The sequence below is a fragment of the Gastrolobium bilobum genome, unplaced genomic scaffold (assembly GCF_033153095.1).
Source record: "Gastrolobium bilobum isolate Gb01-03AN ecotype WA unplaced genomic scaffold, APGP_CSIRO_Gbil_v1 utg2979, whole genome shotgun sequence".
Taxonomy (NCBI): domain Eukaryota; kingdom Viridiplantae; phylum Streptophyta; class Magnoliopsida; order Fabales; family Fabaceae; genus Gastrolobium; species Gastrolobium bilobum.
Genome location: NW_026896612.1, coordinates 98,849 through 122,760, shown reverse-complemented (window position 1 = coordinate 122,760; position 23,912 = coordinate 98,849). Strand labels below are relative to the sequence as shown.

At 33.7% G+C, this 23,912-nt stretch overlaps 2 protein-coding genes across 2 annotated transcripts; one reads left to right on the top strand and one right to left on the bottom strand.

Annotated features, from left to right (window-relative positions):
* Positions 1 to 884: 884 nt before the first annotated feature.
* Positions 885 to 5,123, bottom strand: LOC133300929 (uncharacterized). The gene is made up of 5 exons (XM_061500514.1): positions 4,933 to 5,123; positions 4,094 to 4,236; positions 3,859 to 3,988; positions 2,826 to 3,017; positions 885 to 1,325 (listed from the first exon to the last, which is right to left on the bottom strand). Exons 1-5 carry the CDS (start codon positions 5,080 to 5,082, stop codon positions 1,116 to 1,118), a joined length of 825 nt encoding a protein of 274 aa, XP_061356498.1. The 5' UTR covers positions 5,083 to 5,123; the 3' UTR covers positions 885 to 1,115.
* A 10,013-nt stretch (positions 5,124 to 15,136) lies between these two features.
* Positions 15,137 to 23,912, top strand: LOC133300920 (cellulose synthase-like protein H1). Its single transcript, XM_061500501.1, has 9 exons — positions 15,137 to 15,393; positions 16,284 to 16,611; positions 16,773 to 16,898; positions 18,065 to 18,181; positions 18,959 to 19,171; positions 19,328 to 19,436; positions 21,205 to 21,392; positions 21,769 to 22,119; positions 23,355 to 23,912. Exons 1-9 carry the CDS (start codon positions 15,137 to 15,139, stop codon positions 23,910 to 23,912), a joined length of 2,247 nt encoding a protein of 748 aa, XP_061356485.1.

Here is a 23,912-nt window from a genome sequence, read left to right as displayed (position 1 = left end):
GACAATCTTCTTCGGAGTAAGTCCAGAATTAAGACTTTAAATCTCTCTCAGATAATACTAGAGAGAATCAAACAAATATTTAATAAAATCTTACATTAATAAAATTCTTTAAAGTTATGACCCATTTGTTTGTATTTGCAGTTTATATGCAAGAGGAAAAACAAAACAAAAATATTGTAATGTACGCTTATCTCTAATACGCCCTCCTCAACTGATTTGAAATAAAAATTTTGTTAATGTTAAACTTTATCTCAAAAGCAAGTCAATAAAAATATATTTATCCATAAGTTTTAGTGAATTAATATTCCTATACACTTCAAATTAAACCAATAATAAATATATTTTGAATTACTCAGGATATATATATATATATATTTAGACAAGATATACACTTTGATTAATCAAACTAGCGGCGCTGACTGCCTAAGTTCTATTTTATGTTGGTGTTTGCTCATTTGATCCTTTTCCTTCTTATCAAAGCATTCACATCCACAATCCACACCATGGCATTAGCATGCCTTCACACACACGCACGCACATGCGCGATACAAAGTCATAACTACCCACCAAAATGTGCCAATACCATTCATGACCAGGTTTTCGCATGGACAACAGTAAAAGGGAAAAAGAGACCAAAAATAGTAATAGTAATAAGGGAAATCATTTTCTCATGTGATAGGAGATAGCTTTCTTATGTTGTGAGACATCGAAATCTGTGTAATCTTTTTTGTTTTTTTGTTTTTTTTAACAAGTGGTGGGCCCCACCACTTGTTGTGTCTATGGCATGAGAGATGCAACCTCATGTGGCATGAGAAAAGAGAAACCCTAGTAATAATACAATTAAGAAAACACCATGGAAAGAATTGATGATGAACAGTGGCAACACTAACCAAAGACCATATTTACTTAATTACAGAAAAACCACAACCGTTTCAAAATTATTCTCTAGTCAAATTTCTCAAAGGTGCAAGTGCAACTACTCATCAGGAAACAACCCAAGAGTAACAAGCAACATGTTTAGAGCTTTCAGTATGTGGGGCCATTACAAACATACTATAGTACTACCTAAGATAGAATATAAAATTATATCATATCTCAGCATAGTAATAAATTACCTAGCAAGACAAGTAATGTGTCATCCATGACTGGAAGCGAGACCAGGCTAGCTGAACTGCAGCTTCATCTTCATCAGGCATTCCCATGCTCTTCCTCCTCTTTATTCCTTCCGGAGACCTGTTCATGAATGCGTGTCCGTTGCCGGGATATATGTGTACCTCATGTGCAACTCCAGATGCCTTCAGCTTCTCTTCCAAGGCCTTGGCAGCCTGAAACATCAATCAATGTCCAATTATGTACATTGTGTGACAAAATACTCATCAAAGAGAAAACAAAATTCCATGTCTTATGTGCATTCGCAACATAGAAATGATTGAAAGGTTAAAGTCCATTGAGTTTTGTTTCCTTAAAGAAGTAAAATTCTAGGCTCACAAGGTGGAGAAATTCTTGGCCCATAGACCTCACAGTTTTCCCCTTTAAAAGACACCTCACGTGGGGAAATTGGGCAGTCTAACATAAAAGCTTCAGGACTTCCAGAACTTTACTTAGGGTATGCTTTGCTTGGTAAGCAAGTTAGCAAGGTGAATAACAAGAAGAAGAAAAGTAGAGACAAGAATAAAGATGATAAAGATAAAAAGGTTATGATTTTCACTTGTTGAGGCTTGATAGAGAAGATGAATATGCATGATTGAAAATTATTTTCGTGTCTTTAGCCCCAGGCAAGAATTATAAGTTGAGTCTGAGGCAAAGGGAGTAATGCCCTTTGATTAAGAAAGTCTCCTCTGTACTACTTTTATCTCTTTTTCTCTATAATAATAAAGAGTTGAATCAGTTTGTCATACTAATGTAGGTCTGAATAGAATTTCGAAAGATGGAATGTAAATGAAGGACAAATTGTGGGGGAAAAAATGAAACTAGTGGCCGCTCCACTTTATTTTTTCTCCTCTTTACTTTCTTACCAGGGTCCAAGAAAACATACAAATGATATTAACTTATTATTTTAACCCTCTACCATTTTGTTTTCTACCCCATGCACACCCTTAGTGTGAGATCAAGAGTCTATCTAAAATAACAATTCTCACCTAGAGACACTAAATGCCTGTTTGTTTAGGAATTAGAGGGCTGGAAGTCTGTTTGCTGGCATCAAACACTCATGGATAATTACACCAACATGTAAAGCAAATTTTTATGGAATTATGCTGGGATGACTTAATGCGATTCTATGCTCCAATTGCAGAAGCAGGTGTTGCTTCCATAGTAGAAAATTGAGTTTTTGTGCACGTTCTACACATACATTTTATCTCTAACATAATACCTAAACAAGGGGGGCCAATAACTTTCCAAACATATCCTTCAAATTAAGCTTCAAAATTGATTTTAATTTACATTACCCAAACAAACTGACAATTTTAAAATCAATTTTTCTATAGTCTAAGCTAAACAATCCCTAGGCTTTAGAAGTCCATTCTATTTATTCTCTTGCCAAGAAAGTATAAAATGACTTCCCCTTCTATTTTCCAACCCTCCATAATTAGGTTTTATACGAAACACGTCCTGAATGTGAGATCAAGAGTCCATCTGCATACTAATGCTCACCAAAATAAATTAAATGTAGGCTTTAGAAGGTAGGCAAAACCCCTCTCTCCCCCAAATAAAGAAAAAGAACAATTTGATATCCATGCCAGGTAAAATATAAATAAGCTGACAACAGGATTTCAAGTAAGAGACAAAAATGATCACCAATGTTTGTTGCAAACATATTCTCATACCGTAACATCTGAAAAGCCAACAAAATTGTCCAGCTCTCCAAAGTGAGCCTGAACAGGAGCCTTGGCTTGGGCAGGGTCTGCAAGCTCAGAAGAAGGAGTTCCATAGAAAGCTACGACAGCATCAACATCTGGAACCAATACAGAGCTGGCAATAGTAAGAGCACCCCCCATACAAAATCCAGTTACACCAACCTGTAGCAATGAAAGATAAGTTCACATTTGGTTTAACCAATGACTTACATCTAATTTAAGCAAAATGATATTTGTAAAATTTGACAGTTAACAAAAAATAAACAGAATAGAACAACCAGATTCAGTATTATGCATCACTTTTGGCACTTCAATCTATGAAGAATTGAGGATCTAAACAATCAGATTCTGAACCAAATTAGTAATTACTTGTGCTCTCAGCCCACAATAATTACATTAAACCAATAAACTCTTTTACTTTCAAACTGCATTAATAAACACTCTGTTGATAGACTTATTTTGTCATGACAGTAAAACACACAAAAGCACATCAAAATTACATACTACTTTTGAAAAATGCCTGTAAAAATGCTATAAAAAGCTAAGGCTAGTTAAATAATGTAAAGAACCAATTCAACCCAAAAGCTTAAGCTTTTGGGTTGAATTGGTTCTTTACATGGTATCAGAGTCTCCGTGTACCGGGTTCGATCCTCACCGCCCCCCACTTTCTTTCTAGTGGAATTTCTTTCTTCGCACAGGTAGGTGGGCCTGTGCATTGTCCACCCTTCAAGCCCAGTGGGCTCTCGTGTGAGGGGGCGTGTTGAGATATATAAAAACCATTAATGCAGCCTCACCCAACAGCTTAAGCTTTTGGGTTGAATTGGTTCTTTACAAATAAAAACCAGAAGAGCCTTCTGCAACCACAGAATGATGATAAAAATGTAATGACCCTTTAGACATAGGTCAACATATTAAAATGTCCATATTAAATAGGGTGATGTAGTCAACACGACATTTTCAAAATAATCAACTTTCATCTTGACAACAATTGAGAAGAGACAACCTTCTTTGAACCATTTGCTTTAAGCCAGTTAATGGAAGCATGGATATCCTTCACAGCACCTTGCCAATCAAGACCATCGAACAAATGCTGTGCTTCTGCAACATCCAGACCAACCTTTCCTCTGTATAGACTGGGGAAAAAGGCAAAACCCATCAGCCATCCAAATACAGCATATGACATTGCATAATACATAAAGAAAAAAGATTAGGAATTTTAGGTTGCACCGTTATCTTACTCTGGAATAAGAGCCTTAAATCCACGCCCAAGTTGAGAAATCATCACAGCATGATTTTTAATTTCATAATCCACACCCCACCACTCCTGAAGCACAACAATTCCAGGAGCGTCTTGTTTGCCAATGACATATGCATCAAATGTCTAATCATTGCAAACAGAAATTGCATAATAGAAAATTAGCAACGAAGTTCAACTCCAGGTAGAAAACATGGAAAACTAGGTGGCAAATGGCATAAGAAAACTTCAGGTTTAACACCACAACTAGGAATAATATCTTATCAACCGGTCTGAACCACAATTTTATGCTGCAAAGTAAAAACCACATTAAAGATGAAATGCATAAAAGTTTTCAGCCATGGTTCAAGATCACTAACACAGCATGAAATAATCAGTTCTAAGTCTAATTCACTGTTTCCAGACAGTAATTACCCGCCAAACCTGACAAATGACCCACAAACAAAAGTAGGCAGGAATGTGGGTGGCATTCCAATTAGAAAGATGATATTGGCAACGATCCAATATAACGTTTCAAACGATAATTCATTATCATAACACATTGATGCTAAGAAGTTCGAAACTTTTTTAACCACAAAAATACCCTCCAAGTCCAAGTCAAAACCCATTACTCAAACCCCAATTCAAAGTCAAATTTAGTTATACCAAGTCTTAAAACTCAGAAAATTTCTGCCTTCCAAACTAAATAAAATGGAAACTTATCAACAAAAACCAGCAAAACAAATCAAACCCATGACCAAATAAACATGATAGAGTAAAAAAAAAAATGGAATCAGAATCAGCAAATGCATGAAATGGGTTGTGATGAAGAGGAAGACTCACAGTGTCATCCCTTTGAATCTGAATTTGCTTGAAAGGAGCAGAGTCAGCGATGCAACGGACTGAGAAGCGAGAAGCAAAGGGTGAAATGGTGGTACGAAGAGGGATTGTGGTGAAGAATCTTGGAGCAGACAATCTCAGAACACCCAACATTCCTCACTCTCTCACTTCACTTCCACGCCACGCAACTTCAATTCTGTTACCAACGATATGCTACATGTAAATGCACAAGCAGGTAACTATTTATGTGATCTTAATTTTATTTAACTTTAATCAACCATGGATAAATATATTTTTAACTAGGGTTTATTATTTCTTCAAACACCAGTTATCTATAGTAATTCATTTTGAAAATTGAGGAATTAATTAACGGTCTTTTGATAAAATTTATATAACAAATAAATAAATAAAATTTATAAAATAATTTTTTATCAATTCTTTCAATTCCCAAAACGATATAATTTCAAAGTTATTGGAAATAACTTTGTCTGCATTTATGAAAAAAATGTTTCCTTTTATATAAGGGTTTCATTTTTCTGCAAATGCGACAGAAAGATTTATCTGTCATAGACACATATAAATTAGGATTCGATGTCGGATCCTGGTTTATATGGGTGTGCATGACAACCATTATATTTTCTCACACTATTTCTAAAAAGAAACAATTTTTTTTCTATTTATGTGTCTTATAATAGTTTTTGAGAAAAAAAAAACTATGTTTGATAACATGTTTTATTTCTATTCCGAGAATGAAAATTGTGTTTGATAATATAACAAATAATAGAATAAAAAAAATTCCTATTAAGCATAAAAAAATTTCAAAATCATCATTTTCCTTTTCATATAGTGTGGTGGTGGTGGCATAATGGAGATGGTGGCGGCGGTGGCGGCGATAGTGGTGGTGGTTGGTGACGGTGGTGCTAACTATGATGGTAGTGGTGGTGGTGGTGACGGTGACATAGTGATAGTGATGGTGGCAGTAACGTGGAGGTGGTGGTTGTGGTAGTGGTGATGGTGACTGATGACGGTGGTGTGGTGATGGTAGTGGTGGTGGTGGAGATGGCATTGTAGTGGTGGTGACGGCAATGGCTGCAACGATGGTGGTGGTTATAATAATCCTAATTACGTGACTTTTAAATTAGAGGGTTATGGTGAGGACCTTATGGTCATAAATAGAATGAGAATGAAATTTTAAGAATTTGGATATCCATATTGAGGGTATTCCAGTCAGGTGAATTTTCATATGCTATTTTTAACCGCTGACTCAGTAATAGACTATAGAATAGCTCCAGTACAATAAATTTAAGTTAGAAAGCTATCCTAATGGTATGAATATCATAAATGATGTAGGCATAAAATTTGATGAAGTTTGATACCTATATTGAGGGTATTCTGAACAATTGAGTTTTCAGTTGTTGTTTTAGACTGCTGACGCAGTAACAGTATGTAGAATAGCTCCAATCTAGCAAATTTGAGTTATAGAGCTAATCTAATGATATAAACATCATGAATGAAGTTAGTACATGATTTGATGAAGTTTAATACCCATATTGGGGTATTTTAGAAAAGTCACTTCTATCGAATATTTTGTACTGTTGTAGAAGCAGCCGGTAGAATCTCGGAACGGGAAAAAGATAAGAAAATGGAAATAAATACGAATATATGTCTAACAAGTCATAATTAGACCAATAATGTTAAAGTTAAAAAGATTATGAAATCCGGGTACAGCTAAGAACACCGATAAAGACTATTGTGCAATTAAACAATTGTTAGTGGATCTGTGATCTACTAATCAAATTTTTAAGTTATGAACATGATAATTAGACAAAATTAATTTGAAGTACTTAAAGTTAGAGTCTTGAGGGTTTCCGGGTAAAAAATTTGACGACAGTTCAGATAAAAATTACACCGGGTCTCACTAAAGGACAAATGTCACTAAAGTGACATGGCACCCCTAAATAGAGCACCCTTCCCCTTCCCCCTCATTCTGAATCAGCCCCCCTTCTCACTTCTCTCTCTAAAATTCAAACTTCAAACTTTGCTCTCACTTCTCTCTAAGATTTCATCTCCAAAACCTCACCAAATCTCCTTCACCAAACTTGTTCCCCTCACTCTCCTCTTCACAACCATACCATTTTCATAGTGTGGATCAAATTTTCGAGTTCCTCAAACCACCATACAACCATGGTTTTTGGGAGTTCAAGGACCATGGAGTTGTGTTCTTGAGTTCTCTTGAAGAACAACACATCCTTGCTTAGTTCTCTGAGTTTTAGTGTAAGTGTTCTTAAACTTTCTTGAAAATATCATCTTTTTCTCTTGTGTTCATGAGCTCTAACTCTTGAGCATGTTCTTGAATGTGTGTTCTTGTTTAAAGGAGAATTCTTGGTGGTAAAAGGTGGGGCTTGGAGTTAAAGGTGTGAACTTGAAAATGTAAGCTTCACTTGGAAAAAGATGACCCAAAAAGGCTTCCTTTTCTCCTCTTTATGCCTCGATTTTGTGTATAGGTAGGGTGTATGTTGCTGAAAATTTTTAAAAAGAAAAGGTTTTGATAATTGTTCTTGAAAGGTGTGTGAGTTTTGAACCAAGAAATGGTTGATTTGATGTGTAAAGGTGCAACTTTTGGATCCTTATGTAGTTATGTGTAGGGGTGTTAACAGGCCGAGCTTTGGTCTTAAAAGGTTAAGTCTGTGTTTAAATGTGTCAATCTGACCTAGCATGTTACCTATTATAAATATAATTATCTGCCTGTGGCCTGGCTTATTTGCAAAAAAATAAAAGTCTTGTTTAGCCTGTTAGCCTGTTTAAAAAAAATAAAACAACAAAAATTTATCCAAACAGAATATACAATCAACAACACTAGTAATTCCATAAATATTCATAAATTCAATATATATCCAAACAGCATAATATAGAACAAAATCATTCAAAAAGACTATTTAACCAATAAAATGGGGTGAAATGGATCGAGGAGAAAGAGAGGGATACTACAAGTAGTATAAAACATATAAAAAAAAAATTATATACTAGGACAGCCTGAGAAGCTCTAAGGCCGAGCTTTTGAACTGGAGCCTGAGGCCTTTTTATTAAACGAGCTTTTATACAAGTTCAAGTCTGGTGCCAACGATCAATTTTAGACATGTAAGCTCAGACCTTCACGAGCCGAGCCAAAGGCCCTTGATTCGTTTAGCACCCCTACTTGTGTAGATTCCATGAAAAAGGATGAACTTTAACCCTAAAGGAGACACCTATGATTCGACCATGTCATGGGATCTAGGGTTTGATGACTAAAATTTTTTATGAAGTGATTAAGTGTGAAAAAATCCTAAGAGGAACTAAGAAAGATTAATTAAGTGGGTTATCTTTAAGTAAAACCTACTAATCTTGATTAAGGATGGCTAAAAACCCTAATAAATATAATTAATCAAATCTGCCCCCTTTGATATAATGTGGATTAGTTGTGTTAAAAATAAGGAAATCATGGATTAGTGGATTAATTAAATGGATGTTTGGTTTAGGGATTTTGATGAGTTTGATAGGCAAGTGATATGTGGGTTTCTAAGATCACCATGTTTGGGTAGGGCCGGCAAAATGGGCTGAGCCCGCCGGGCTGACCCGCCCCGCCTGCCAAATGGGGCGGGCTGGGTTGAGTTTTTCAACCCACCAGCCCGCCAAACCCGCCAGCCCATATGGGTCAGCCCGCCAAGTCCTCTTTTTTTTTCTTTTTTTTTTAGGTTACCCAATTGTTATGTAGCTCCGTATCTTAGATTTCTCTGCATGCAAGTGGCTTTTTTGAATTGTTGTGACTGCTCATGCAACACTTTGTTACTTGTTTTGTTACTCTATTTTATCCTGATATGATTTTATTTTTTTATTATTATTTTTGGATTGAAAGATGCATATTTATATGCAGATTATTAAACACTGATCTTCTTGGTTTCATAAGCACATTAGGATTTTATGCAGATTTTTTTATGTGATTTTATGCAGAATTTAATTTTTTGTATTTTATTTTTTTTATTTTAGGCGGGCTGGCCCGTAGCCCGCCAGCCCACTCATAAAACGGGCCGGGTTACTCAATTCAACCCATTTTGTCAAAACGGGCCGGGGCGGGCCAACCCATTTTGGGCGGGCTAGTGGTGGGTCGGGGCGGGCCGGGGCGGGCTGGCCCATATTGCCAGCCCTATGTTTGGGAGGGAGGGGTTTCTGAATTTGGCTATGTAAATGTGATTGCTAGGAAGTTGTGTTTTGATGTCTATCTCATACAATAGCTAGCTATCCTTTTCCCATGTGATATATGGTATTGTTCATTAGCTATCAAAATCACTTTATGTGTAATCAGCAAAATTACTACTTTATCGTCTATTTCATACAAGAAGGGTCCCACGCGTGATTCACAATTTTGTAGGAAATAGGGTTATTTACGTAATTGTGACTTTTTTTCCTATCTATATTTTATCTACACCCAAACATAGACTTTCTAAAAGTTAACAAATTTTCCCGTCTAAATTATTTCCAACCAAACAACTTTTTTTACATTTTCCTACCTAACATAATCCTTCAACCATTTGCCTATCTATAATATTTCCCTATTATTCATAAAATTTCTCCTCAACAAAACGCCCCCTAAGTGTAGGTACTAATTAACTAATGAAATGACTAAGAAATAAGCTTTAAAATACTAATTTAAACACCTAAGCAATTCGGCCAATGTGATTAATTTAGGGTAACTATGTTAAAATTAATATTAAGACCTAATTAGGACATTAATCTAGTGGTTAAGTGAGGTGAACTATGCATAATACACTAATTAAAGATTAAAACCTAAAAACGAACCTAATTAGGGTTTAGGAGCACTAAATCATGCAATTAATGAACTTGAGGTATCATGGCATAATGTGACTAAGTGGGATTTCATAATGTGACCTAATAATAGAAAAAAAATCCAAGAATTAAAGTGACTTAGAGTTGCTAACCATAGGTAATTAAGATTTGATAATTAAACTCACTTAGGATTAAATGACCAGTGAGTTGCGCACAGTGACTAAAAAACAGAAGCATGTACAGTATGGGAAAACTATAAAAGTGATATTTAGGCTAAGTGGGCTTATGGGAACCCTTAGTGACTAATAATAATCATATATATGGCTTGGATGAGTTGAAAATAATCTAAGTTACCTAAGTGAGCCTTGCATGTGATTCTAAGCTATGTAAGTAATTGAAGATTGAGGTTGCTTGTAATAATGCACTAAAATACGTAATTATGTAATAATTGGTCTAGTCTTGTGATTGGCATATTGTTGACATGTAAGAATGAAATGTGGAATCATTAAGTGATTGAGTATTAATAATATAAATTATTCCTGATCTAGGTTTGCCTAGAGAGCTTGGCACTTGAGAGTGTACTGGAGCATACATATTTGATTGTTGGAGTTGGGCTGTTGATAAGCTCTGTGAGGTAAGCTCCTAGTTTTAGTTGTATCCTCTCTCTTGTGGCCCCACCATGATGGTGGGCAATATGGTTGTATTGTATGAAAGTATGTGGTATGACGTATATGTGCATTCATTCACATTCATATAGATGTTATATGATTCTTGATGTTATGATGATGCACTGATGATATATGTTATGAGAATCCTGACCAGTGATTATGGTATGTAGGCTGCCTATTACTTGACTCTGAGAGCTATTTCATACAGAGGTTGTGTTGACTGTCTATGGCTTGACCCTGGAGTCACACATGTGTAACCATCTATGGCTTTGACCTCGGGTTACACAAGGATGATATGACGATGCTATGTTTATGCTGTATGTTTGTATTATATGCTTTATATCTGACTTGTTATGCAGGAAGTTAGCTCAGGGGATTAGAGGATCCTCTATGAACCTTGAGCTTATTGATATGTTGTTATCTCACCCCGTTTGGGGACATCATTTCAGGTACCCTGAGTAACGATGATGCTTCTAGGGGCAAGGTCCCCGCATTAGAGTAGTTGATGATGCAGCTGATTATTTTATATTATTTTTAGACTTTATGATGGCATGTAGATCTGTTAACATGCCTAATTATCCTATGTGGAGATTTATGTCATGTATTTATTTATGCTCAGGATTGTATATTGAGAGCCATGGATTATTTACTGATGCTTTTATATTTTAGAATCAATATAGACTTGATGTTTGTGTTTCGGGTTTTTGGATATGGAGCTTTATTGTTTGTATTGACCTGAGAGGGGATCGCAGTCCGTGTGGAACTTGCGAGCTGTCTATTTAAATTATAATTAACAGGTCAACTGTATGTGTGGGACCATGTTTCCAGTTATCCGAAATACAACCATTATGCTGTCCGTGATACTCTGTCAGGAATGACACTTGATGTTATATCCAGATGTCAATGGCCACTAATACTGGCTAATGAGATTAATTAGTAGATGTATGTTTTAGATTTACGCTTTCGCAGTATCTCACGTGAACATTTTTAGAAATGTTTTCATAAAATGTTTTGAAAAAAGTTTACTCGTATTTTTATAAGACGCTTTATTCCTTTTTAAAATAAATTCTTCTGCTATGTATGCTAAATATCATGTATGTTAACAACTGAAGTACTACGGGGTGTTACAGTGGTGGTTAGTGACGGTGGTAGTGCCGGTGATGGTAGTGGCAGTGATTGTAGCACCTCGTTTCCACAAAACGAAATACGGTATAAATGCGCACTTAATTATAATATAACCAAAGACTTTCTAAGAGTATCACATTAGTTCTCTTTAAACTGCATGAATAATTTAAGCTTTTTCCTGCAACCCTTTATGCTTAAGACATGCAAAAATTAAAACCATACAATCTCATAATTGTATACAATTTATACTTAACTTTAAACCTTGACAGCTATTATTTTAGTAACATACGAACGACATAACCTCTATATATTGGAGTAACTGAAAAACATCAACACTTGTAATTCAGAACTAACCAATACACAATAAAACCAAATCCTCTATTTCAGAATCTATCCATAGATTCCTACTCAACTTTCAGTGCAACTTTTAAATAAACAAACATACAACCATATACAGAATATATCCAACATTTATCTGCATAACCTTATATCAAATGCATAATCCAAACTTGATCATAATATTTCATCATACTAGCACACATTGTTATTGTCACCCCAAACATATATACAGACGCATTCCTTATATCTACTCCTCAAATTACAAACCATAATTTACATACAGACATGAACAAAGCATATCATGTTCCTTTCAACCACGAAAATAATAGCAGAACATAACACATATGTACAATCCCAAAGTATATCAGTTTAACATCTTACTCCCGCTGTAATTGCCAAGTACCTTTTAGTTTACCTATCTCCTGAAGAACTACCACTCGCTGAAGAACCTAAGAAGTGTCCCCAAAACATGGGTGAGATTTATGATCGCAGTAAACTAAATGTTTATAGAATAATTTCTCATTCTCAAGTCTATTTCCTGCATAATTGGTCAGTACACATAGTACAACAGAAATATATAGTTCAAGCATTGAAACATATAACATTCAACACACAGAATTCTTTACAGGTTAATCTAGTTACTTTGTACCTATTATTAATTACACACATTTATTATACTTCATTACACAACTCATTACATTTATATCAATTAAATCAATTCAATTAGTAAGCATATAACCACGACATTTTACTTATAAACAACCTTATATAGGTTTATGGGAAATATTACTCTCATTTTACATGAGGTAGCTTATCTCATTTTCTCTCACTTCGATTTTCGCACCTCACTTTCTTTTTCTTTTTCTTTTTTCTTGTAATGGTCGGACCCACCCAGTTTCTCTCTACAATATAAGATATTTATCTTATGTAAAAGGAGATTAATAAAATCCTAGGTTTATACCTATTTATTTAGGGATATATTTTTCTTATGTTGTAGGTAAAATATTACCTCATGTTGTAGAAATAAAAGTATAAGTGAGACCCACATATAAGAGAGAGAGAGAAAAAAGAGTGGTGGGACCCAACACCTTTTTATGTGTGTAGGAGAGTGTTTTATCTCATGTAAAATGAGATAAACATAACCCATTTATTTAGGGAGTAATTAATCTTATATCACATAAGATAGGTATCTTATGTGGGTGAAACAAAGTTGTAGAGTCCATAATTTTCAAAAAAAAAAATATGAGCACAAGATTTCATGAATGTGTAACATAAGACAATTATTTTATATGACATAAGACAACTATTTTCAACCAACAAATATTGCAATGCTTATAGAAAAATCCTTAACTCATTTAATGTTACAGTTACCGAAATTTTTATTTTGTCATGTTAACTTGATACTCTCATAATACTCTTTCTAAGTATCATAGCACCCACAATTATCTTTTTATGGGTTTTATAATTCTCATTTAACATGAGAATTGTAATTTTTCTACACACCCTTCGATTTTCGTGCTGACATGGGTCATACATATAATTTTTTCTAACACATGGATCCCACATGCTTTTTATCTCTACAACATGAGATTTAAATTTTCCTTCAACATGAGAATTATAAAACCCTCTTTTTATATATATCTTTATATATATCTTTCTAACACATTTGTATACGTAACCGTGGCAATGATCTTTAAAACTCGTATGGAACCCCAATACAGAGAAAGGCACCGATCATTGATCACTATCACATAAAAGCTTAGCTCTTTAATTTAGCCTCCTGCCGCTACACCATACGTCCGGGGTATGTAATACACGATGGACCACATCTTAACCCATATCCATGCTTACACGTGTCTCCCAATGATATTGAAAACTCGTATGCAACACCAATACAAAATAGGCACCGATCAGTGATTATGAGTTTTATATATATGGGTTGAGTGTCTTTTTCGTTTTTAAAAGGACACATTTTAATTTTTAACAATATATCTTATTAGTAAGATGTGATTATAATATAAATAAATATTTTTTCTCTCTCTTCACATCAACTGCTGTAGTGATTGGGGAGAGAAGAAATTTTTTTTCATATTATAATTATGTCTTACTCGTAGAGTATAGTATTAAATACTAAAAAGGCATAAAATTGTATCCTTTAAAAGCATAAATCTTTATATATAGTGAGAAATCATTTGATTCTAGAGTAAAACTTATAAGAAGTCTTACTCTCCATCCTAGCATTTAATTTTCGTCCATCTAATAGTTATAATTTAGGAAATTATATTAATTAATTAATTATTAATTACACTATAAATGACAACCGTTGATTTCGGTCCATCAACAGTTGAGATGAGAATAAGCCTTAAAACTCTTATTCTGGAGTCAAAAGAACCCTCCGTTTATATATATATATATATATATATATATATATAAACACACACGTACGATGGACCATGTAAAACATAAAACCGTGGGCTAATGTTTTAAAAAATAATAATAATAATACCGTGGGCTAATAGTTTACGTAACAAACATTTTGATGACATTTTTTTGTACGACACGTATCTCTTGTTCTTCTCTTTTCATGCGTGGAAGCCAATAGTTCACGAGTAAGTGCGATACTTTGGCACGCAAAATTACAAACAGAGAACTGTATAGCCGGCAAAACGGGCTCGGCTCGGCGGGCCAACCCGGCCAACTCGTCAACGGAGCGGGACGGGCTGAGTTTTTCAACTCATCTCAAAAGCGGAGCGGGCGGGGCGGGTTCATTTTTTAGCGGGTTGGCGGCGGGCATAGGCGGACCGAGATGGGTCAGTGTAAAATTGGCTCGGGCTGTCGGGTCAACCCGCCAAACGGGGCGGGACGGACTGAATTTTTCAGCCCACTTTCAAAAGCGGAACGGAGCGGGCTGACGCATTTTTTGGCGGGCCGGGACGGGCCGCCCAGTTTGCCACATCTACATAGAAGTGTTTAGGACTTGTAACGGTTTCCCCTCTGTTTCCTTTTCTTTTCTATGAAAATTGAAATAGAATATCCTTTTTACGTAAGGGTCCCAATTCCAAGCACAAGTGGTGATTGGCCCCTAGCTCGTACAAATATTGTATGTATCAACTAAAAGATATTGAAGTCGATTAGAATAAAGCATAGGCATATCTACCACTCATTTTTTTGTTATAAATAAGGCATCAAAACACCTTGGCTAACTATCATCATATACATAAGGCGGTTTCTTATCACCTTGGCTCAAATCAATAATGGCCAACCCGAACTCTCTTCCCCTCTATGAAAAACATTGGTACAAGCTCAATTATAAAAGGGTAACGGATAGCTTGATTTTCATCCTCCTCTTATCGCTGCTTGGTTATCGTGTTATCTCTTTCAACAACTACTCTTTCCCTTGGTTTGTTGCCTTGATATGCGAATCATGGTTCACCATCTCTTGGATCTTGATATTCACCACTCAATGGACTCCAGCAACTATCAAAACCTACCCGGAACGTCTCTTGGAAAGGTATCGAATTATTGACTCCTTTTACTCAACAATAGCTAGTTGTTACGATAAAATGCCTTATTACAATTTATCACGAACGTTTATTATAATAACGTGACCAGAAGGTTATGAATTTGAGTCCATTAATCATCTCTATTTTAAAATGTAAAGGTAAAATTACGTACAATCTACCCTTGTCCACACAAAATTGAATAACCTTTATGCCTTGCGGTTTAACTTTTGCCATTTTTATTATTATAATAATGTATCCTTGGTACAATGTGTTGTGTGTGTAACTTGTTGGATATATGTTATTAGTATAGTCCAAATAATATTTTCAGCTCAATATGTAAAAATAGTTATTTGGATCCATGCATATGATATGGAGCTTAATAGCTTACATATTAAATTTAGGGTTTTTTCTAAGTTGAGGTAATTAATACTATTGAATATTATAAACTTGATGTTGTAATATTTCAAGCGACTATAAATCCTTCTCTCTCAATCCATAACCTCCAACAAAACTCATGTTTCAGAGGTCACATACAACTTAAAATTAGCTACTATGAACTTACATAATGGATTTAATCCTTCCATGAACCATGTGTGCATAACAGAATTTTATAGCAACATATTGATTTTTATAAGGATTCCAATACGAAGTCGTTTTGGGATGGAAATCATAATGTTTTTGTAATTTTAATTTATTTTAGAGTTATTATAGTCTTTATAATTATAATTTTTTAATATTTCAATCTCAAAACAACGTCGTTTCGTAAGTAAATGCAGATAACTTACTGCATAAATCTTTTTATGTTTTTATAATGTATTTATATCTATTGGTAAAGGATGCATGCTTTCTGTTGCTCATTATTGCATGGGATTTAAACATAACTGAGATTACTCAGCAGGGGTCAAGAGCTTCCTCCATTGGACTTGTTTGTTACAACAGCAGATGCAACGCTAGAACCCCCAATAATCACAATAAACACTGTGCTATCTCTTTTGGCACTTGATTACCCAGCTCACAAACTAGCTTGTTATGTTTCCGACGATGGGTGTTCCCCTCTTACCTTCTACGCTCTTCAGGAAGCCTCAAAATTTGCAAAGTTTTGGGTACCTTTCTGTAAGAAGTACAACGTGCAAGTTAGAGCTCCATTCAGATACTTCTGTGATGAATCTGAGGCCAACAATGAAGAATCAACACCAGAATTCAAACAAGAATGGTTAAGGATGAAGGTAATTAAGTTCCACAATTATATTCCAATGCAACAAGGGTGAGTTTTAGATAAGCATTGAGTGTGAGGATAGAGGAAAAGAAGAGGTCTATTTATGTTCGAACTTGAGCTGTGTCTCTGAACATAAACTGCGAAACGGTTTTGTCTTGTGTGTTGACACAGGATATGTATGATCATCTAAGCCACAAAATTGAAGATGCGGCGCGAAAATCGATTGCATGCCAACTTGAAGGAGAATTTCCAGTTTTCTCAAACTCGGAGAGAACAAATCATCCAACCATAATCCAGGTAACTAAATTTTTTACACCACTTATATTAAAGTGTTGAACGAGCAAACAAATGTTATGCTTTTTATTTCATGTGCACCGCATATATTTTCTCTTGTCATAATTGTTTTTAAAAATATATTTTTATTACTTTATTTTGTAGGGGCAAGATATATTTATCACCACAAATGTTTATTACTTTTACAACCAATCTAATTACCGTTCATTTCTGTCAATTTAATGGTTATAATTTATTGAATTTATTGAGAATTAATAATTATTTAATAAGTACAATCCAATAATTTTTAATAAATTATAACCATTAGATTAACAAAAATCAACGGTACTTGATTATAAAATGATAAATATTTTTGGCGATAACTATATTTTGCCTCTTAAAAATTAAAAATATTTTAGTAAGGGTATCTGAGACTTACAGTATCATTATGATAAGTATCTCACATATTCGTATGCTGAAATTCATGAGCGGGAATTCGAATCCTACAGATAATTTTTAGGATTAATTTCATATTTATACGGTCCCTTTCTTTACTGGCGTCGAGAGGATACCAAAAAACCTGACACCTAAAAGGATAATTAAGGTAATTAAATAAAAAATCTTATGTTTGATATTCGGATAAGTTTTTGGTGCTTTATGCTACAATCAAGTATCGCTGTCCGATCATATTATCCAATCATGCATATATACCATGCAATCCTGACTTTAAGGATATACATGCCTGATTTTGCCACTTAAATATTATTGTGGCATGCGTCTTATCTAGAACACCAAAATAATTATCCTTAGATGTTTCAGATATATATTTTAAAGTGAAAACATATGGCCAATATTTCCCTCGTTACATTTTTGTCCTTTTCATCTGTATCAAATGCATATCTTGAGAGAATACTTACCCTTCATCTCTTTTCTCTTATATTTATTTCCCAGAAACGAAACTATATATCATAAACTCAATATTTACATAAATATATAAAAGTAATTACTAACATATGTGGGTGCATAATATTTAGAAAAATAAGAACTTGAGTAGCATGTGTACAGTTTGTGGATGTTGGGCTTTTGTTAGCATCTTTCTTATTTTTATTCAATCAAATTCTACCTCACCGGTCAAGAATAATAAAAGTAAACATAACTGACGAAGCATTGCTTACATTATGAATTGTAAGGTTATATGGGAGAACAAGGAAAGCCTTGAAGATGGTTTGCCACATTTGATCTACATCTCGAGAGAGAAGAGGCCAAAGCAATCACATCAATTCAAAGCCGGTGCCATGAATGTTTTGGTAAGATACTGACTTCTTTAATTTCTTGGTGTTAAGAGAAATATGAAATAATTGATGATTCTTCACTTATCGGCTTGAGCTTTTAAGTTGAAATAGTTACTTATTATAGTATTATCAGAGCTTTTGTGATCATAAGGTCATTAGTTCAATCTTCACCAACCTCACTTTCTATCATTCGGATCCAAGGGGAAGTCTATGGTGGGAGACCACCACAATGGGCTAAGGTACACCAACCGTAGCAAGTTGGTCCGACACCATATCTCAACCCAAAATCTTAAGGCATTGGGTTCATGGGTCCATCTACTTATATTCATTTCACTTAACTCATTACCAATTAATGTGAGACTCATCACATTTGAATACTCCAACATTTTCTAGTGAAATTAAGTCAGCATAAAATAGAACAAATTTTTCTTGACAATTATCCACATTTCAAACCCAAATTAAAAGAGCTCTTATACGAGGGAGGTGATATGCTTATTTATCACTTGGCATTTCTCAAATGGGAATCTCACATGATCAAACCATTACCATAGTTAGAGTTTGGTTAGTTTAGTTAAAAGATAGTTAGATTATATTTGTTGATTCAGCTAGTTATTTGCTACTTGAGTACTCGATCTCATTTGTTCTGTAAAGTCACATATGATTACATTATTGTAAACACTTGCACATTCAAAATTTCACATGTTTTCCAAGACAAACTCCAAGCTTATTTTCAATTAATATGTAACTTTTTTTATTCTATTATATTGTTCAACGTCTCCAATTGTAATTCAGACAAGAGTCTCCGGGTTGATGACCAATGCTCCTTTAATATTGAACGTGGATTGTGACATGTTTGTAAACAATCCGAAGTGCGTTTTGCATGCGTTGTGCATTTTGCTTGATTCCAAGGGAGAAAAAGAAGTTGCATTTGCTCAATGTCCCCAAACATTCTATGCTGCACTGAAGGACGACCCTTTTGGAAATCAGCTGGTTGTTTTGCTTAAGGTGAGTGGAATTAAATACTTATATATATATCTGCTGAAGAAAACTCTCACTCTAGCAGATAAATATGCTGCCAAAAAATACTAAACTTTTTTAATAGATTGCAAGTTTTATAAGTTAAAATTACTTTATACATTTTTTTCGTTTTAAATATTGCAGTATGTGGGGGCTGGAATAGGAGGACTTCAAGGACCTCTCTATGGGGGCACTAACTGCTTCCATAGAAGAAAAGTTATTTATGGTCTTTCTCCAGATGACGTAGAAAAGGGTAATTGTTATTTTTATAGTAACATATGTATCTAGTGCATTATAAGAATATTTTTAAATTCAGATAAAATATAAAAAATAAATTAGAAAATATTTAAGAGAAAAATTTAAAATTATAAAATATATATGCTTAATTAATTTAAATAATCTAAATAATAAATATTAAGAAAGAAAAAAATACTTAAAACTAAACAAAAAAAAAAGCATGCATTATTAATTCAAAAGTACTAAGATTTAAATTTTAAAAGAAGAAAAGATATATGCATAATTAATTTAAATAATCTAAATAATAAATATTAAGAATGAAAAAAATACTTAAAACTAAACAAAAAAAGAAGCATGCATTAGTAATTCAAAAGTACTAAGATTTAAATTTTAAAAGAAGAAAAGATAAGTCCATTTGATTTGCTAAAAAACAGGGGGGGGGGGGGGGAATGGAAAAATGGTTTTTTTTTTTCCATTATTTGAATAAGTGTTATGGACAAAAAAAAACAAGGGACAATGTTTGAATCGAATTACTTAGGTAATTAATGAAACGGTTGAGAAAAAAAATGAAAGATGACATAACATAAATGTCTAAATTTTTGCTACCCACTAAATCAAGTTACAAAATCTTGTGCACAATTAAAAGAGAAAAAAACCAATAAACACTATCCCTCCATTTTCCCGGCTTTACATAAAAAATTACATAACACAAATGCTATTCAATCATAACAATTTTTGTTTTACTCTATTAATGATATTACAAAATATTTAATCATGTGCATTGTTGATTAAACAATTAACACAGAAAAAAATTATCCTATGACTAAAACACTTGTGTTGTACTGTTTTTTTTATGACATTTCTCAGTATGCATCAAAGGCAACTTAAAAATAACATATTATTTTTATTTAAAGTAGAGTACAATTAATAATATCTATAATACTCAAGAGAATGGACTCTAATTTAATTTATGGAGTGGATTTTCAATGATTTCAATTTTCAAACATACAATTTTAGTGCACCAATTCATGTTGGTTATTTTCAAAGATCGAAGTGATATCACTTTTGTATCCGGAAAAAAAAAGTGATATCACTTTAACCTTTTAAAGAATGGAAATATTTTTCTTATGTTGTTGAAGATGAGTTATCTTATGTTAGTGAAATAAAATTATAAGAAGGACCCACAAATAATTGGAAAGAGAAAAAATAGAGGTGAGACCCACTTTTGTTATATGTGTGTAGGAAAATGGTTTATCTCATGTTAAATGAGATAAATATAACCCTTTAAATAATTTCGATATTATTTTAATCTCTCAATTATAAAAAGTGTAACATCAATTTGGTCTTAAAAAAAATTAACATCATTTTACTCCTTCAATCATAGAAAATTATATAACCCCTTAATTATACAAAATCGATTTCAATTTAGTCTCTCTATTATAGAAAATGAGATTAACCTAGTCCCTAAATCCCGTGATCGGTAAGAAGATTTTTCATGTTATTTTTCTTGATTGAGAAGCTATAAGTTGTAGGTTTGGATTAGATTAATTTCTAGAAAAACATTGCTATTTTCTTTTCTTAAAGAAAATCTTTTAATTATAAGTTGTTTTAAATATAAAATAAATTATACTAAACCTGTACTAAATTAATAATTTTTGTAATGATCAATGTGAAAACACTTTCTTTTTAGAGTATTAAAAATGGGTTTAATCTCCCATAAATCTGAGAAGCATTAATTTGATCACTTCAATTGTTCATCTTGCACCTTCTTGCTAATGTTGCAGGGAACAGCATATCAGAGGAGGAGTTAAAACAAAAATTTGGAGCTTCAAATGAGTTTATGAAATCAGCTGCTCATGCTTTGGAAGGGAGAACATATTCACCTAACAATATCAATACTTCGAATGCTGTTGAGGTAGCAAGTCAAGTTGCTGATTGTGGATATGAATATGGCACTGGATGGGGCAAACAGGTAAGCAGCAATATATTAGTCACGTAAATTGTTAGATGCAAATGGGATAACAATTAATAATTAGCAGAATTATATTTATAAATTTTTTGTTTACAAACTATATTATATATATACTACCCGTAATACATTATGTAGTTTGTAAATAAAAAGTTTGTAAATATAATTCACTCTATTAATAATAGATATAAAATTTGTTAAATTTGAGATTGTAATTTAACGATGTTGGAAAAGAATAGGTAGAGTAGATATAAAAAAAAAAAAATAGATATAATATTCTATGGCATCATTTATATATATTTTTTGATGTTATTATTTTTAAGTTGAGAGATGCTAAATACTGAAATTGTAAGTTGATATGGTTATGTGGGAATTTCAGGTAGGTTGGATATATGGATCAATAACGGAGGATGTACTGACTGGGTTGACAATGCATGAAAAAGGATGGAGATCAGAGTGGTGTACACCGAACCCAATAGCATTCACAGGTTGTGCTCCAGCAGGTTTTCCAACTTCAATGACCCAACAAAAGAGATGGGCCACAGGATTGCTTGAGATCTTATTTAGCAAGCACTGTCCTATTTTTGGCACTCTTTTTGGTAAGCTTAGGTTGAGGCAATGCTTGGCTTATATGTGGATCATCAACTGGGGCTTGGGCCCAGTCTCCGAAATTTGCTATGCCTCTCTACCTCCATATTGCATCATTACCAACTCCAATTTCTTGCCCCAGGTGAGCATTGAAAAACAAAGAAATTAGCATTGAAAAAAAAAAAAAAAAATACTATATTTTGTTTTTGGGGTAACTATACCTATCTTGCTTGAAGGTAATTAACATTATTTCTATGTTCAACCATCTCGTTTGGTCTTTTTGTGCCCTGAACCGCCAACCGGCCTAATATATTATTTGCTAGAGGATGAAAGGTCATTTTGCACATGATTTTCTCTTATTCTCACAAATACATGACCCTCAAATATGAGGAGTTACACAGCCTCATACATTAGTGGAGTCACATGGCTGAAAATGGTTATGACTTCCTTATTTTCATCCTTGGAATTTCTACTCATGTTATAAATATCTTCACTCCTCCATTAAAGAATCATCTTCTTCATCACTGCTCTCCACATTGTTACTCAACAAAAATCACTCCACATTGTTATAATCTTACACTTACACTTCTCACTTGATTCTCAACTTGCTTGAGACCTCCGAGATGACATCTGTTAAACTATATAGTTCAAATTATTGCTTCTCGTTAAAAGATAGTTCATACTATTGCTTCTCGTCATTCTTATATTGATCTATTTCATCCTTGAAGAGATATATCACCCTTCCAACCTCTTAACAATATTCACTTTTTGGGAAAATACAATAATATTTTTATGATTAAAGTCATTTTTGGTCCCTAACAAAAAAAACATGGTCCCTACTTTCGTCCCTTATACAAAAAATATCTATATTAGTCCTTTTTTTTTTTATAACAATATTAGTCCTTTTTAAGAAACTAAATTGAGTCTTCATTGAATTTCTGAGGGACCACATTTTTAAAGAACTGGAATTGTAGAGAGACCAAAAGTTGACTTTTATTTTTAAGGGACGAAAGTGGGAACCGTGTTTTTTGTTAGGGACTAAAAAATGACTTTACTCTATTTTTATTTAATAAATTATGCGTACTTTTTATATTTTATGTATAGAATGTACACAAAGTTCCTTTAAACATAAGATAGATATAATTTCTAAATTAGAAGGGTGTATGTGTAATAAACACTAACTACAGGGGAGAGCAATGTGACTGTCTTTTTATTTTTTAATGAATATGCGATGGGTAGGGCTATAAATTTATATACATTTAGTGGCACTATTTTATATTTTGTTAAATTCAAATCCGTAGGTAATATTTATATTATGTTTTATATTTATTTCGAATATATAAATGTTGGTTTAACTTTGTATTTTGTTCAAACCAGGACATGGGCATATGTATTCCTGTTGCAATTTTCGTAATTTACAAGGTATATACTTTATCAGAATACTTAGGAGCAGGACTATCAATTCGAACATGGTGGAACAATCAAAGAATGTCAAGAATAACATCCATGAACGCTCGTTTTTGTGGATTATTAAGCGCACTATTTAAGCTGCTAAGGATATCTAACACTACCTTTGACATAACAAAGAAAGATCAACCCCCCTCTAATGATGGTGGAGATGATAAGGATGCAGCTAAGTTCATCTTTGATGAGTCCCCAGTTTATATACCAGGCACTACCATCTTGATGCTGCAATTGACAGCAATGGTTATCAAGTTGTTGGGGTTGCAGCCACAAATACCAACTAAGGGTAGGAATGGGTGTGGAATAGGTGAGATGTTTTGTAGTGTGTATTTGATCATGTGTTATTGGCCATTCTTGAAGGGACTATTTGAGAAGGGAAAATATGGGATTCCCTTTACCACAATATGCAAATCAGCAATCATAGCATGTTTGTTTGTACATTTGTGTAGGACCAATGCTAATGTGGTTTAG